General features: G+C 33.5%; 1 protein-coding gene across 1 annotated transcript in view; it reads left to right on the top strand.

Annotated features, from left to right (window-relative positions):
• LOC122526859 (GTP-binding protein RAD) overlaps positions 1–15377 on the top strand; it is a 36055-nt gene that overhangs the window by 16601 nt on the left and 4077 nt on the right. Inside the window, exons 3-4 of the mRNA XM_043650456.1 lie at positions 12916–12998; positions 14969–15155. Of these exons, the coding sequence (XP_043506391.1) occupies positions 12916–12998; positions 14969–15155 (270 nt within the window). The remainder of the gene's footprint in view (positions 1–12915; positions 12999–14968; positions 15156–15377) is intronic.

Genomic DNA, 15377 nt, shown 5'->3' with positions numbered 1-15377 from the left:
TCTACAAAATGTTAAGAATTAATATAAATCACGTATTATCTGTCTTCTATAAAATGTTAAGAATTATAAGAAGAAGAAAACACCGATACAATCCCGTAGAACAGTATAGTATTTATTTCGTCGAAAGTATTTCTCCGCGTTTAACTCGTTTTTACTTGGCAAAAATATTGTTACGCTGAATAATATTTTTGCCAAATAGGGATTGCTTTCGCTGGTTGCAATTTAATTTAGACCAGCGCGTAACCGCGAGTCGTAACTCAAAAAACTTCGACGATAACCGGTTTGGAACGAATCTCGGAAAAAGGATACACACACGTTGAAAATGGAGCTAGGTTTCTTTGCCAAGCTGCAAGTCAACCAAACGTCGAGAAAATAAATCTTCGTTGCGAGAGCGTCCTAGATCTGAGAGATCTTGGTAACGATCTTGGCTGGCTGCTTTACGAATCCTTGGCGTCCATTTATCGTTCTGCATCCTGCATGGTTATTTTACCGGAAGCACGTACTTAATACAGAAACGTACGGTTTAAGGCTTCCGTGAAACGCATAATTTCCAGCCAAGTAGCTAGCCAAATGAAAGCCAGCTCGACGAGATTTTATTGTCGCTTTTATTTCGGGAAACAAAGTGACAGAAATTTTTGCGGATTCAGATTCCAATATCAGAATTTATAATTAATTAATCTAAGTTTTGATCGAACGTATTTTATAAGTTATTATTATTATATATATATATATATTTACATATTGATATATTATATATATTTACATATTAATGTATCATTATATATATTTATATATTAATATATTATTATATATATATTTATTATTATATAAAATTTTTAAGATTATCATTTTCTTTGTAATATTTTAATCAATTCTTCTCGACTATTAAACTTGATTTTTTTCAACTGATCAAATAACAATTGCATGCAGCATATTTCTAGTAATTAAAATTAGAACGATCGAGGTATTAAAACGATCAACTCTTCACGCAGATTTCCAAGTTATGAAAAATTTTTAATGAAAACTTATGTATATCATAATCGTAAACTTTTCTCCTATTCTTAGCTCTTTTGTCTAGCTAATTCCCTTCTGGCTATTAATTTACTGTTACGTTTCAACGTCAGACTTTATCATCAACCCCGCGGCGCATTATCCAGTTTAAAGTGGCCAGTCGGATACTCAAACATCGTAACAACGAGTAGAATAATTAGCGACTGGCGTTTCTCTCGTCGATTGTTGTCAATTGTTGTCAAACAAAATTATAATCGGCCACGATCTCCACAGCGACATCATCGCCCGTGGTCTTGCTTTAGCCCCCCTCCCTTCCCCGTTTGCTAGCGTAACAAATCGCGCATGTTCGTGGATTACGATAAAGTGCATGTACATAATGATGTGCATCGGGTAATAGCGCGATGACCCCGCAGGCTATAACCTAACGAGGCTGGATCGATTTAACGCTTGTGTAGTTAAGTTTTTATCAACCTCGCCGGAAACAGAGTCGATGCGAGCCTGATGGTCCATCGATCGCTCTCTAATTGGATTTCGTCATCTGAATGAAAATCTCTCCGATAATACGAAGGGTCCGAGGTACGTTAGCACTTTTCGAGGAAAGTGCAATGCAATGCAATTAAATATAATTTTCTTACATATTACAACTTAAATTATAATTATACATTCTTCATATATGTATGTCAATCTTGCTGCGGTCTTCGTGTTTTTTGACAATGTCGTGTTTTTTTTTTTTTTTTTAATCTTTTCGACGAGAACTTTGATACTTGAGAACTGAAGATATTATTTCTGACTTCGTATAATTTTCATATACACATATTGTACATATCGTTTTTTCGGAAAATCTAAAATTTTTGTAAAGACAAGAACAACACAAAAACAAGACGAACAAAGTCTTTAGCTGTTATTTCATTAAAATCATTTCATGGCAAATAACATGAATCTGACGTAAATCCAACCTAACTAACGAAACAACGATATATCATCGATAACGACATATCGTTGTGGTTGAAATTCATTGGTTGTTGTATTATTCTGAATTTGTTTCTGTATTTTATAAGAAATTTAAAAGCGCACAGAACTTACGGAGTGTAAAAAGTATACAAAGTGTCCAAATTACGGCGCTTCGTGTAACATTTAGCGCGTGAAACAGCGCGAGGTGTTTACTTTTTCAAATTATACAAAAACATAAAACTGCACAGAAATCTGCAGTCTACTTGTTACTTATATCTTGATAAATACACAGCCTTTTATTTTTTAATCGCGTTCTTTCTCCAATTTTGTTTGTCCAAGTAAATCTTTCCTAATCAAACTACGTTGGTACATATCATTCCACGTCTTCGCCACCACTTCCTCGTGTTCCAACGAAACTCAACAAAATCCCGCGTTGAGAGCTCGATTTAACTTCGGTTAAACAGTTTAAACAACTTCAGCTCGTCGAATGCCGCGTTCGATTTTCGTCCGACTTCGATTTTGTCTAACGACCGCGTCCGCGAGCATGCTTCGATTCATGTGTATCGAGAGACAGGCTGGTTCCTTTATCACCCCGGGACGTAAATACCTTGGAACCGAAGTTGCTCGTGTTTGATTAACGAAGTTGCCGCGGAGTTTTCGAGTGAACTTGCCACTCGTACCGGTTCGCCGGAAGCTGGAACGTTCGGTCGACCCCTTGCACGGGCCGACTCGGCCGTCTTAGATGACGCTTCTGTAATTACTTCGCGAGAATCGATCGCGCTTTTCGTTGGAAAACCCCTGCCCGTTCAAACGCGACCAAAAGTAAATTCGCGCGCGGTAAGTTCCACGAATTTGCAACAAGTTTCTCCCTCTCGCAAAGGGAAGGGGAGAAAACGCGAGACGTGTTTCCGTAATTGGAACGAAGTCGTTTCACGAATGAAGAACTTTGGAAAACGATCGAGGTTTTATCCAGCAAGCGAGTAAATATGGAAAGTTTCAACAATCTCAGGCCTTTGTTTTGACGAACTTATTATTTACGTGGATCTCAGATTAAGAAATGTTACTCTCTTCTGTATAAGAGGAGAATTTGCAGGTTACGTGAATGTTTATGATGTTGAATAATAATAAGAATGTAACAGATATTTATTATATTTATTATATTTATTGGAACCAAGTCGTCACACGAATGAAGAACTTTGAAAAACGATCGAGGTTTTATCCAGCAAGCGAGTAAATATGGAAAGTTTCAACAATCTCAGGCCTTTGTTTCGACGAACTTATTATTTACGTGGATCTCAGATTAAGAAATGTTACTCTTTTCTGTATAAGAGGAAAATTTGCACGTGTATAACATTTCGTGTATGTTTATTATGTTATGAATAATAATAAGAATGTAACAGATATTTATTATATTTATTATATTTATTGGAACCAAGTCGTCACACGAATGAAGAACTTTGAAAAACGATCGAGGTTTTATCCAGCAAGCGAGTAAATATGGAAAGTTTCAACAATCTCAGACTTTTGTCTCGACGAACTTATTATTTACGTGGATCTCAGATTAAGAAATGTTGCTCTCTTCTGTATAAGAGGAGAATTTGCAGGTTACGTGTATAACATTACGTGAATGTTTATGATGTTTATGAATAATAATAAGAATGTAACAGATATTTATTATATTTATTGAAATAAAAGATATATTACATTTGGTTATTATTATTTAAATATCATTGTATTTTTTACGGGGGAAGTTTGAAAAGTTTTATTTAACAAGAGTTTATCATTCAGCAAAAATTTTGCTTTAAATTTGATTTATTTCAAAATTGTACAACGAATTGTTAAATTGAATTCATTTGAGCCAATGAATGGTATAGAAACGATGATGATGTAAAAATGTTGGGCTTGTTTTGTTCGTCGTATTTAGTAATTGATGCAAGAGTTCCGAAATTGGTTTTGTATTCACAATCGGTTTGAAACGGTGGATTATGGAAATTGTGAATGTAAATATTGAAAAAATTGATTAAAAATTTTTAATTGGTTAAAATTTTATTCAGCTTGTATTTTTCTTTTTTCGGTTGATAATAGACATTCTGTTATTGAGATTTAAAGTTTTCCAAAAACATCTATAAAATTCGCCATATATTTCGTAATAATATTTTGTTTAGTTTTTTAATATAAACATAACAATTTATTTTACAATACATTTGGAACATATGAGCTAAATTGAACAACTCCACTTTGGAAAACTTTTCAATTTTCATTTTTCAGAAATATAATTACCATCAATCAACCTGTCAAAAAATACAAAAAGCTTACGACTCTCGTGTAACAAATTGTCAAAACGCGATTCTAAAATCCTTAGAACACTCGTTATCTTTGATATTCAGTAAAAAATTTTAAATTAAAATTCCGCGATGAAATTATTTATAACATGAGCTTTTTACAAATTTCATCGTTACTTGAGCTGTTATTTAATTTTTGAATATCGAGATAAATATAGCGCTTCGTGACTGAAACGATTTAAGCGAGGGTGTATTTGCATGTTATTAAAACGAATTGAAGTGCTTCGATCGAAAATAGTTCAATACAATGAAATTTCGATCCTGACTCCGGAAGCGCAGTTTCGCTTGGCGTGTGTATATAAATAACGAAATATACTTTAACGAACGAACGTTTCGCGACAAGTGGCATAAATAATAGGAATATTTAACTCAATATCGCGCCCTAATTGATTGCACACACGGACACCATGTGGCGCAGTAAAATTTACAATAATGTCATTTGAATTTCCATCAATAAATCAGCATTAGAATTTAATCGGCTCGTCCCTGACAAGTTTGTCAATCGAATTGGTTTTCCCTATTATAAAACACACAAATTACATAGTAAACTAACGCGAGCAATGAATAATTACAAACCGTTGCAAAATTTAACACAGCTCAATAATTCAGTTTGTTTCAATGGCAGTTTGCAGAGAACATCGATAAAATGTCCCGGTAGATTTAATAACTCATAGCAATTACAATCGTTACTCTTATAATTGACACAACCAGATTGGCAATTAATTAGTATGTACATACATACTTGCGTATGTATATTAGTTACGTAATTGCACGGAATAATTGTTCCGGTAAAAGTCACGGTAATTGAATCGAGATGAATCAATCATTCAAGGTTTTATTAATAGCTCAGAAAGGGAGGGAAATTTCAAATTGCTCACGAATAAGAGTAATTAAATAAGAAAAAATAATTTCTAGATCGTTTTATGTAATATAGACATATTAAATTTCTACGTTTTAATTTTATATAAAATTTTATATAATTTTTAATTTTATGTAAAATTTTATATAATTTTCAATTTTATATAATTTTTAATTTTATATAAAATTTTATATAATTTTTAATTTTATGTAAAATTTTATACAATTTTCAATTTTATATAATTTTTAATTTTATATAAAATTTTATATAATTTTCAATTTTATATAATTTTTAATTTTATGTAAAATTTTATATAATTTTAAATTTCATGTAAAATTTTAAATAATTTTTAATTTTATATAAATTTAGTAATTTAGATTTTATTATAGATGCAGCAATCACGTTACTGTCAGAGAAATGATTATTTGCGTCACTCTTTTTATCTCAGTGTCTTCGATTTAATTTTCGACGTATCACTACACGCACGCTAATGTCCACAAGTCGTACACACGCGCACGGGTATACACGCGTGTCAGAATAAACAGTATGAAATCATGCGCACGAATCTCTGGCCGAGGTTCTCGACGGAATCGTTAATACGATGCTTTAAATACGACGCTTTTAATAAGACCACGGTGTCATTAACCTTCGCGATCCACTTAGTCAGTGAACGCTCCCGTTCTTCGCGACTCCACTGTTTTCGAAATTTCTCCCCCGCGCTGTTCACGTTCACGAGCATTTCCATTTATTTACTCTCTTTTGGCCGTTCGTCTATCAATGAAATCTTTGAACATTATGAAATTGGGACGATCAATTTTGCGAAATTGAAAATTCGTTTGAAAAAATTTTTGTTTTACGAATGCTTTACGAAGGGTCACTCATTTCACAATCAGCAGGATTAATTTTAATATTATTATTACCAGAAATATCATAAATTACTAGGTGAAAAATAAATTATTGGATAAATTACTAGAATTTTACAATAAATTTTTTAAATCACTGTGACAGAAAAGTCAGTTCCTGCACTATAAATTGGTAAATTAAAAATTAATAGAATTGAAATGAAATTGGCGAATACATACATAATATTAATAAATTATCGTAAGAATTGGATTAAAATTATTATCAAATTTATCACCACTGTTCTGTTCAATTAAAACCTATCACAAACTCAATTAACTTTTCAGAATCGATCAACAATTACCAATTCAATTTTTATTCGCCATCCTACTCATCTAAATGGATGATAACACAAACGTATTTAATATTTTTAATATTTTGCTCAAAAGAAAATATTAAAGTTCGAAATGGAAAGAAATTTAAAAAAAAATTGTAAAATTGTATTTTATTCGAAACATAAGAATATTTTATTTAAAAAAAAGAAACGACGTTTAATTCGTGAAATTAAATTGACACACACGTTTCTTCGTTTCAGTTTCCAGCAAGCATATCATTTGTAAATATAGAACGCGAACAGATTGCTCCACCATTTGACGTCACGGTCTTCATAATCTTCTTCCTGTTCTAAGTTCACCGCCCACGTTTCATATACGAGGAAAATATATTCACACACGCCGTGCCTTTCGGACTTTCAATATAAAATTCTCCTTCTCTTGTTTCGTCCACGCGAAACAAACTTAGGTCAGCCGCGAATACAATTTCTCTTTGTTTAGTATACACTCGGGTAATACCTCGCGATATTGTCATCTTATTGTTGATGCGCGTTGTGCAAGTTTAAATTCGATTTACATACAGTTATCATAACTGGATTCTGGCATATTGTACAGTGTTATGCAATATGTGGAGCGAATGTCTCGTAGAACAAAAATCATGCAGCAATATGGCTACGATGAGAGCGAACGTTGTATTAATTTATGAGTCACTTTGTGGGCGGGGTTTTTAATAACAATTTAAAGTTTGAATTTAATAACAATTTAATGTTTGAATTTTTGATTTTTGATTTCTTGTGAAAATATCTGTATGTAGGTCAAATATTTGGAAAGATTTATTAGCCAATGGCGGAAATTTAATTTCACAGTGCCATTTTTTGTGACAAGATTCTTTTATAGTTTAGAGTGTAAATTTCCTGGCTTGATCAATATAAAAATATATAAATATTTGTAAAAATTTACTAAAGACTAAATATTTATAAAAATTTACTAAAAGATACTGATAAATTTTTACTAAAATTTTATTAAAGAAGAATTTACTAAAACATACCTATCATTTGTATACGTTGTAGCATGTGGATATTGTAATTATTTGATTTATTTAAAATCATTGAATATTTTTTTTCGAGAATTGAAGAAAAAATTTCATTTAATTTTTTATATGATAATTTATATATGATAATTTATATATGGTTGATTTGAGGAAATCTGACGAGTTCAAAAATCAACATGTTTTATCTAACACTAAGGCTGTTTAAAATATCGATAAATAAATCACTTATAACATAGCAAGAATGAAAGATCTTGTCATGTTGAATCAAACAATTCTTTATAAAAGAACTTTTACATTACAATAATAATTTTCATAAAGAAACTTTATTTATGAAATAGTAATGATTATTATATTCTTTATAAAACTCTATCAAACATTATTAACAAGTTCTAGATTTTGGGAATTTAAACATACATTCTCTCAATATTTGCAGATTTTCAATTTTTAAACTCTCGTGTATAAAATATAATGTATCAAGCACATTTAACACTTGTTTAACATCTTCGTATTAAAATTGATTTATAATATAAATATAATATAATATTATTTATAATATAAATATAATATAATATTTATATTATTAATATAAATATAATATAAATATAACATAATATTTATATTATTATATTATATTATATTTATTATACATAAATAATTATTTTATATAATATTATATTATAATAATAGTAATATAATTAATATAATATATAATTTAATTATTAATTTAATATTATATTATATAATAATATAATAATATAATAATTAATATAATATTAATAATATAACAATTAATATAATATTATTATATTATACGTAATTAATTATAAATATAAATATATAATATAATATAAATATATAAAATATAACGCATCAAACGCATTTACTTATTTACATACTTATCTGCATTTTACATACATGTACATACTTGTTCACATCTGCACGCGCGCGATGTGCGAACAGTGACACGATTTAATTTCAACGCGTCTTCGCGTCTTACCACCGCTCCTCCGTAATTGCATTCTTTGAAATTTCCGGGATAACCGCGCCTTCATAAATATGCAAATCTGACGCGTGCTCCTCCATCGTTGTAATGCCTTTGATACTCGCAATAGTCGAGAACACTCGAGAAAATACTGGCCAGATTATACTTCGTTGGCAGTGTTTCCAAATGAAATTGCAGTACGTATTTAATCGCCGGTGGAGAAAAACGCGTTTCGTTCTCAAGAATTTCCGTTGCTCCCGGCTTTTGTTTCCTGTTAATTAAAAGTAGTTTCCTGTTAATTAAAAATTCACAGAGGAGGAGCGAAAGTAACGAGAGAAATTCGTTTAAGTTGGCAGATCGTTTCTCAAGTGTTTCGCGAACGTTCTCCGCGTGCGATTATTAAACGAAAACTATCAATCCTTAATTTTACGTTTCGAACGAAAGCTGGAATCTGAAATGAAAAAGTTACAAATGAGCAATGTAAATAGCATACGGATTTTTTTCGAAAATCATAATTATTATAAAAATAGCAACTTTTCTTCCGAAGTGAAAAATCTTACCAATGCAACTGAAATGTTTAAATATTTGTGAATAATTAAATAAATGAGATACCAAAAAGATAGTACTCTCGTTATTGTAACATTTTATATAGTTTCGAGTTTTAGATAGTTTATAATACCTAAAAAATTAGGACTATTCGTTCTGTAATAACTTGTGAAAAAAATTTTTATCTTTTACTTTTGAACTTTGTACGTTTATTTAATTCACGGCGTAAATTATTTAGATAAAATTCACGAAATGAATAAAGTGTAAAATATTCTAAGTTTAAAATTTCTAAAAGATGTGAAATTGATCTAGTTTATCATGAGATGAATGTTTAATAATTTCTTCGGGAGTATAAACTCTTCGGAATATGAACGTTGATGCCGAGTTCGTCAGGTATCTTTTTGCCACTCTGAACGCAACTTGAAACTGCGTTAGGAAAGTTTAAAATCGTCAAGAAACTTTACAGTGTACTCTCCTTGCTCCATCGTCGTTGGAACTTTCCCCCTTATTGCGTTTTCATCCCGAAAAATGGGATGAGCAGTCCAATATATTACGAACGTCGCCTTTGGCATTATATATGCTTTCATTTGCAATTTTCCGCCGCAGATAGTTTTCATAATCGACTTGGTGTTGTTCTTTTACCTTCGCTTTAATTGAAGGAAAATAATAAGATTTTTTTAAAAAAAGAGTTTCCTTTTAATATAGTATTTTCATTCGAACGAATGAATTTTCTTTCATTATCTTTATTATGACATGATATGAGCATATAAATCTTTAATTTGAAAAATACTTGAATATATTAGGCCGTGGATGTGAAAAAGTGTGCTTTATGACTTTTTAATTATATCAGGGGAAAGAACGTGCGAGTAAAAATTATAAAGCACCTCGGTAAAATATTTTAGATGTTTTCTCTGCAATAGATTTCAACTTTACACTTCACAACTTTATATTAAATAGGATTAAAAATTCCACTCATCATTGGGAGATAGCTAAACAAACTGCGGGTTTTTATGTAAACTCACTCAATTTTGTGAAAATAATGGAAATGTAGATTTGTTTCAGCCACCTCCTTAAGTACCATTCTTTCATTAGAATATTTTATTTACGAAAAGCATGGAATGTACAAACGGTTATGAATATTGTATCGATTATGAATCGACTTTGATGTTTATTTTAACATCTGTCGAAATATAATATCCATTTCAAATTGCATAGACGCGAGGAGGGTTATATATCGAATTATATACTCTATTTTAAATATTTTATGTATTCGCATTCTACGGATTTTAGTACCTCTAAATATCTCGCGGATGCATGGAAATCCAGAGTTTAATCTCTCTGCCCTTATTCCTCGATTCTCCTCCACCAAGCAACACAAAACAAACCTCAGACTGGAATGAGAATCTCGAGCATTTTCCAAAAAAAAAGAAAGGAAGAAAAACACAAAAAATGTTGCGTTTCATCGAAACGCCTGTTCCATTATCCAACAGGTCTCGAGCCAGAAAACTTTTCGTATTAACATCCCCGTGCTCTTCAAAAAGCAGAGTTGAGAAGTTTTATTCGAACAACGAATAACGAATAACGAATAAATCTGTCAAATTTATTCGTAACTAACGAATAACGATTTTGTTCGAGGAAAAATTATTCGTTATTTACGAATAACAATATTATTCGAAACAAAGCTTGTTCGAAAATGACTTCATTCGTTATACAAACTCGCCTAAAAAGTAAGCAGATTAACCGATAAAATGTTCGAACAGAAAATTGCACTAAAAGCAAATTTATTAAATAAGCCAAAATAATAGCCAAAGTAATTTATTAAATTTATTGAATAAACCAAAATTGTGATAAAAAGGGTTCTTGGCTCTTTTTCTTTACATTATTTCAGTAAATATTCCGAATAAAATTTTACTCGAAGAATTCATTCGAAATGTTATACGAATAAAATTCTATTCGAAGGATTTATTCGGAATGTTATTCGAATAAAATTTTGTTCGAGTAATGCCCAACTGTGTCCAGAAGTTCGAGTCGTTTACGCAAGCGTTAAAACGAAGTGGAATAAAGTGGTCGACGGAGAGGAAAAATCGGGGCCGGTGTCGAGCATTGTGAACGATAATTTTGAAATCGGGATCGAGGCCAGTGGACGACGAAGACAGCGCCGCCCTCCTGAAGAAAAACGAAAGCGCGAGATGGAAGGAGGAGGAGAGCGCGAAAAGCGGCGGGAAATCACGAGAGGGAAAGAGAGAGAAAGAGAAAGAGAGAGAGAGAGAGAGAGGAGAGACGCCGATTTCCAGGAAGGTGTAAAAAAGAAGAAAAGCTCGCAGGCCGGGTAGAAATAGCGTTGGTTAATTTTGCACCGGTCCGTGTTATAAACGTACATCATACAGCCTCCGCGTCTGTTCATCGTCTGTCTCTCCTCCTCCTTTTTCTCGCGACTTTCTTTTTCTCTCTCTTCTGTTTGCCTCGCGCCACCCTTCCACCCAATTTCCCTTCGTACACAACGGAACAAAGCCTGTTGCTAGTTTATAATTCGTAGACTCTTTTCCTTCATTTTTTTCTTGGAAGATTCTTACGAGCTGCTTTTCTTAATTCCATTTAGGGAGAGGTTTGATAAACGAAGGGAGGAATTTCCCCATTGGCGGTGAGACGTAGTTACAGACGGGGATAAATCGGGAAATTTATACGTTACGATTGCTGGAAGAGAATTGGTTTGTAAATAGTTTTAGCGAGAAATTTTGTCGAAGTTGGATATTGTTACGAACAGATGAATTGGAGGTAAATTTCATTACGAAATTTGTACGTCACTGGTGGAGAATTCGTTGTTCCGTTTCGAGTAACGGAGGGATGGTTTTTCAGTTTAGTAGAATAGGATAACATTTTACTTTGATCTGCGTTTATTGTATTTCTTGAAGTGGAAATTAATTAGTGCTATTAATGGCAATTGAAAATTTCTAACTCAAAAATAATTTTCAAACTCTCTTCCATTTCTAGCTAGATAATTGTCAAATTTCGTCCATTTCTAGCTACCGGAGGAAAGTTATTAATGAATTATATTACATCACTATGAAACATAAAATTAACACGTTGACTGCCATGCGAGATTCACGTTTTATCTATAGGGTAGAACATTTAATCTCTATCTACGAGATATTACAGTGCAATAAAGTGCAACAGAAGTGTACTTTTCATCTTGCAATATTGTCTAATTATAATCCGATTATACGATTTATTCTAGAAAGTTTTAATTTTTCTAAGATACCTATACAAACAGAAACGACAAGTGAACGTGTTGAGGAATGAAAATTATTTGTATATCTTGCACGACGAAAATCAATTCACACCGCGTGCAAAGTCGATGAACTATTGACCGATCAGTTCGATAGAAACAAGAAAATTCTAATTACCTTTCTTTCCTCGATGTTCGATTCATCTCTCCGTTTCATTCGCTCAAACATTTCATCAGGAAGGGCAGGAAGCGCGCTGCCAAACGTTGCTCCGAAACGCAGCCGCAACATCAACAATCCCTCGAATAGCTGAAATCATCGGACAACAGTAGTATCGACGCAACTCCCGGAAGTGACGGATGTTTGACGATGGTGCGCGGACGCATTTAGAGAGGCGAGATTACGCTTGGTCGTCGGCTGTAACGAATTCGTCTCCTTTCGTTTATTTACAGCGGTTTCGACTTGATTGTTTTCCTTTCCGCCGACCGCGCATTTCCATCCACTGCACTCTTTCTCTTTACTTTCGGTCTCGCGTCTCGCCCTCTCGCCACGGCAACGAAGGGGACAGCCGAAGAAGAAACAAATGAGGCAGCAAATCAAAGGGGGTTTTCTCTCTCTCTCTCTCTCTCTCTCTCTCTTTCCTTCCTTCTTTTCACCCCTCTTCCTCTCGACAACGCCTCTTTTTCTCTTGGCTGCCTCTTTCAACCACGCTCTTTGAGCTGCTTTGTGAGGCACCACGTCGCCTTTTTTTTGTCACGCTTTCTCTCTTTGTTTCAGACGTACCCAGCGAGCAATCTGTTTCCGTCATGCTGAACGGCGAGGAGAGCGAGCTGAGATTCCTGAACATCGCGAACCCAACGGTGAGCAACGGCTCGTTCATTGTGCTTCTTTCGCCATTAGCTGGAGAGTATACAGATTGTTCATAAAGTCTCTTTACAATTTCAAAAATTTATTAGAAAGGCAAACGAGAAGACAGATAAGTGGAAATTATTACAAAATAAGACGTATATATTTAGGTTTTTTTCTACCTTATTTAATACACCTCTATATGGACACCATTATTAGTTGCACGAAGTACAAGACGTTATACTTGATTTCTTGATGTTTTTCTCAGATGTTGTTTGATCGTCCGCTCCTCCCTTTATCGAACACTGTCCCTGTCTCCGTGAATTTCTTGTGCCACGCACGAATTGATGGACGTGACGGTGGATCTCTTCCATACTTAGTTGCCTGAAGTTTCGCTGAGTCTGCAGATCCGTTTTGGTTTCAATAAACCATGATACACACTGTGCCTTCTCTTGAGGAGTAGCCATTTTGCAAGGGGTTCATGTAACAGTATCTTATTCATCAACAGGGTACCTGAAATGCAGTGTGATAAAAACCTTAATAACCATTGAGCACATAGAACAAATCTCATGAAGATATCTCATCAATTGCCTTTGTAATAAATTTTTGAAATTGTTTATGAACTCTTTTGAAAGAGACTTTATGGACACCCACATAGATTTAGGATAAAAATATCGAACAAAGATATGGGACATCACTAATCTAAAGCATAGGATCATCACCCATGCTACTGTCACCATTGATGAGAGTATGCTACAGCGAACATGGCAAGAAATCGAGTACCGTCTTCGTATGTGCTTCGTGCAACTAATGGTGCTCATATAGAAGTGTATAAAATGAGGCAGCAAAAAACTTAAATATATACGTCTCATTTTTGTAATAATTTCCACTTATCTGTCTTCTCATTTGCTTTTGTAATAAATTTTTGAAATTGTAAAGAGACTTTATGGACATGCTGTACTTTTTGAACGAGAGCGAGCGTAGTTTTCGAGCGGATGGCGTTGTATTCGATCACTATTCGCCTTTTGAGCCCGTATGTACGATGATTCACGGGGTTCACGGGATTTACGGAGGCCTAGAGTGACGTTTGATTTGTGCTTCTCTTGTTTAGCGAATGCTTGACCTTGATGAAGAGAGAAAAGTAGATTGTTGGCCGAATTTATCGATAGTACGTCAGTGGAGATCCTGATGCGATGTTGATTTGTATTAGAAAAGGGAGAAAGCACTCTTTGTGAATGCTCGAGAACGATGAAGAAGGAACAATGGAGTACGTTAGTAGAAGTTGTGCTAACAGAGGCTCTCGAATGAAGTTCGTGTCATAAAGGAATGAAAGACTCGTTATAAAGTGTTTGAATACGTAATTAACACTGGAACTATCAACTATTTCAACAAAATTTACTCGAATCCGAGAAACTTGAATTTTCATTCTGAATTTTCAATTTCCACTTTTATCCAAATTCCTGAGATTTCAATAAATATAATAAATTGAAATTTGAATTTTCATTCGGAATTTTCAATGTCCACTTTTATCCAAATTCCTGAGCTCGCGGTATTGTATAAAATTCTATAAAATATGAAAAATTACGAATTATTATTTATTTTCACCAGCCTGACAGTTCTAACGTTGATATTCTAGTCGTCGTTTGATTCCAGTTGCATTGATACGTTTGCTTTGAATCAGAGGTGGCTAACTGGCGGCCCTTTCCCCTACTTTTCTGATCTCTAGTGCTACCCACTTCACTGCATCGATCTGTTCAAGAGTGAGTGACTGTGAAAGAGTGAAGCTCGTACATAGCGAAGAAGGGAAAAAATTTTCAACGTGTAGAGAGATCGATGCAGTGGAGGGGATAGCGCTAGTAATTAGGAAAGTAGGGGCAAGACTAACCGCCAGTTAGCCACCTCTGCTTTAAATAATCCGGGTTAAAAACAGATCGTGTCGAGTTTCTTCTCTTAAGAAGCGTGTTTATACTTCTGTTTCAAACAGACGGAACTGGAGGTGATACACCCGGATGCCTTCGTCATCATGTACTCTGTGATCGACAAGGCGTCCTTTCAGAGAGCAGAAGAATATCTAGAACGTCTCCACGACCAGGATTTCCTTCGAGGAAGATCGGCTATACTTGTTGGGAATAAAGTGGACCTGGTTCGATCCAGGGTGGTTTCTTCTCAAGGTTGGTACATATATACTAAAGTTAATATCAAATACTAAAGTTAATACTAAAGTTAATACCCTCGTATTATGTTTGAAATTAGTTTCATCGATTGAAGCAATATTTTAATAAAGAATTTCTCGAAATATTTTATTTATCGAGATGTGCAAATCGTGTAAGAGGTTTGTAAGTAGTAGTGGTCTGTGTATGATCAGGCCATAAATCGTATAACCGAGGCAGTTA

Source organism: Frieseomelitta varia, unplaced genomic scaffold (genome assembly GCF_011392965.1).
Source record: "Frieseomelitta varia isolate USP_RPSP 00005682 unplaced genomic scaffold, Fvar_1.2 scaffold_2, whole genome shotgun sequence".
NCBI lineage: Eukaryota > Metazoa > Arthropoda > Insecta > Hymenoptera > Apidae > Frieseomelitta > Frieseomelitta varia.
Note: the sequence above shows the minus strand (reverse complement) of the source record. Positions and strands in the feature narration are given on the sequence as shown.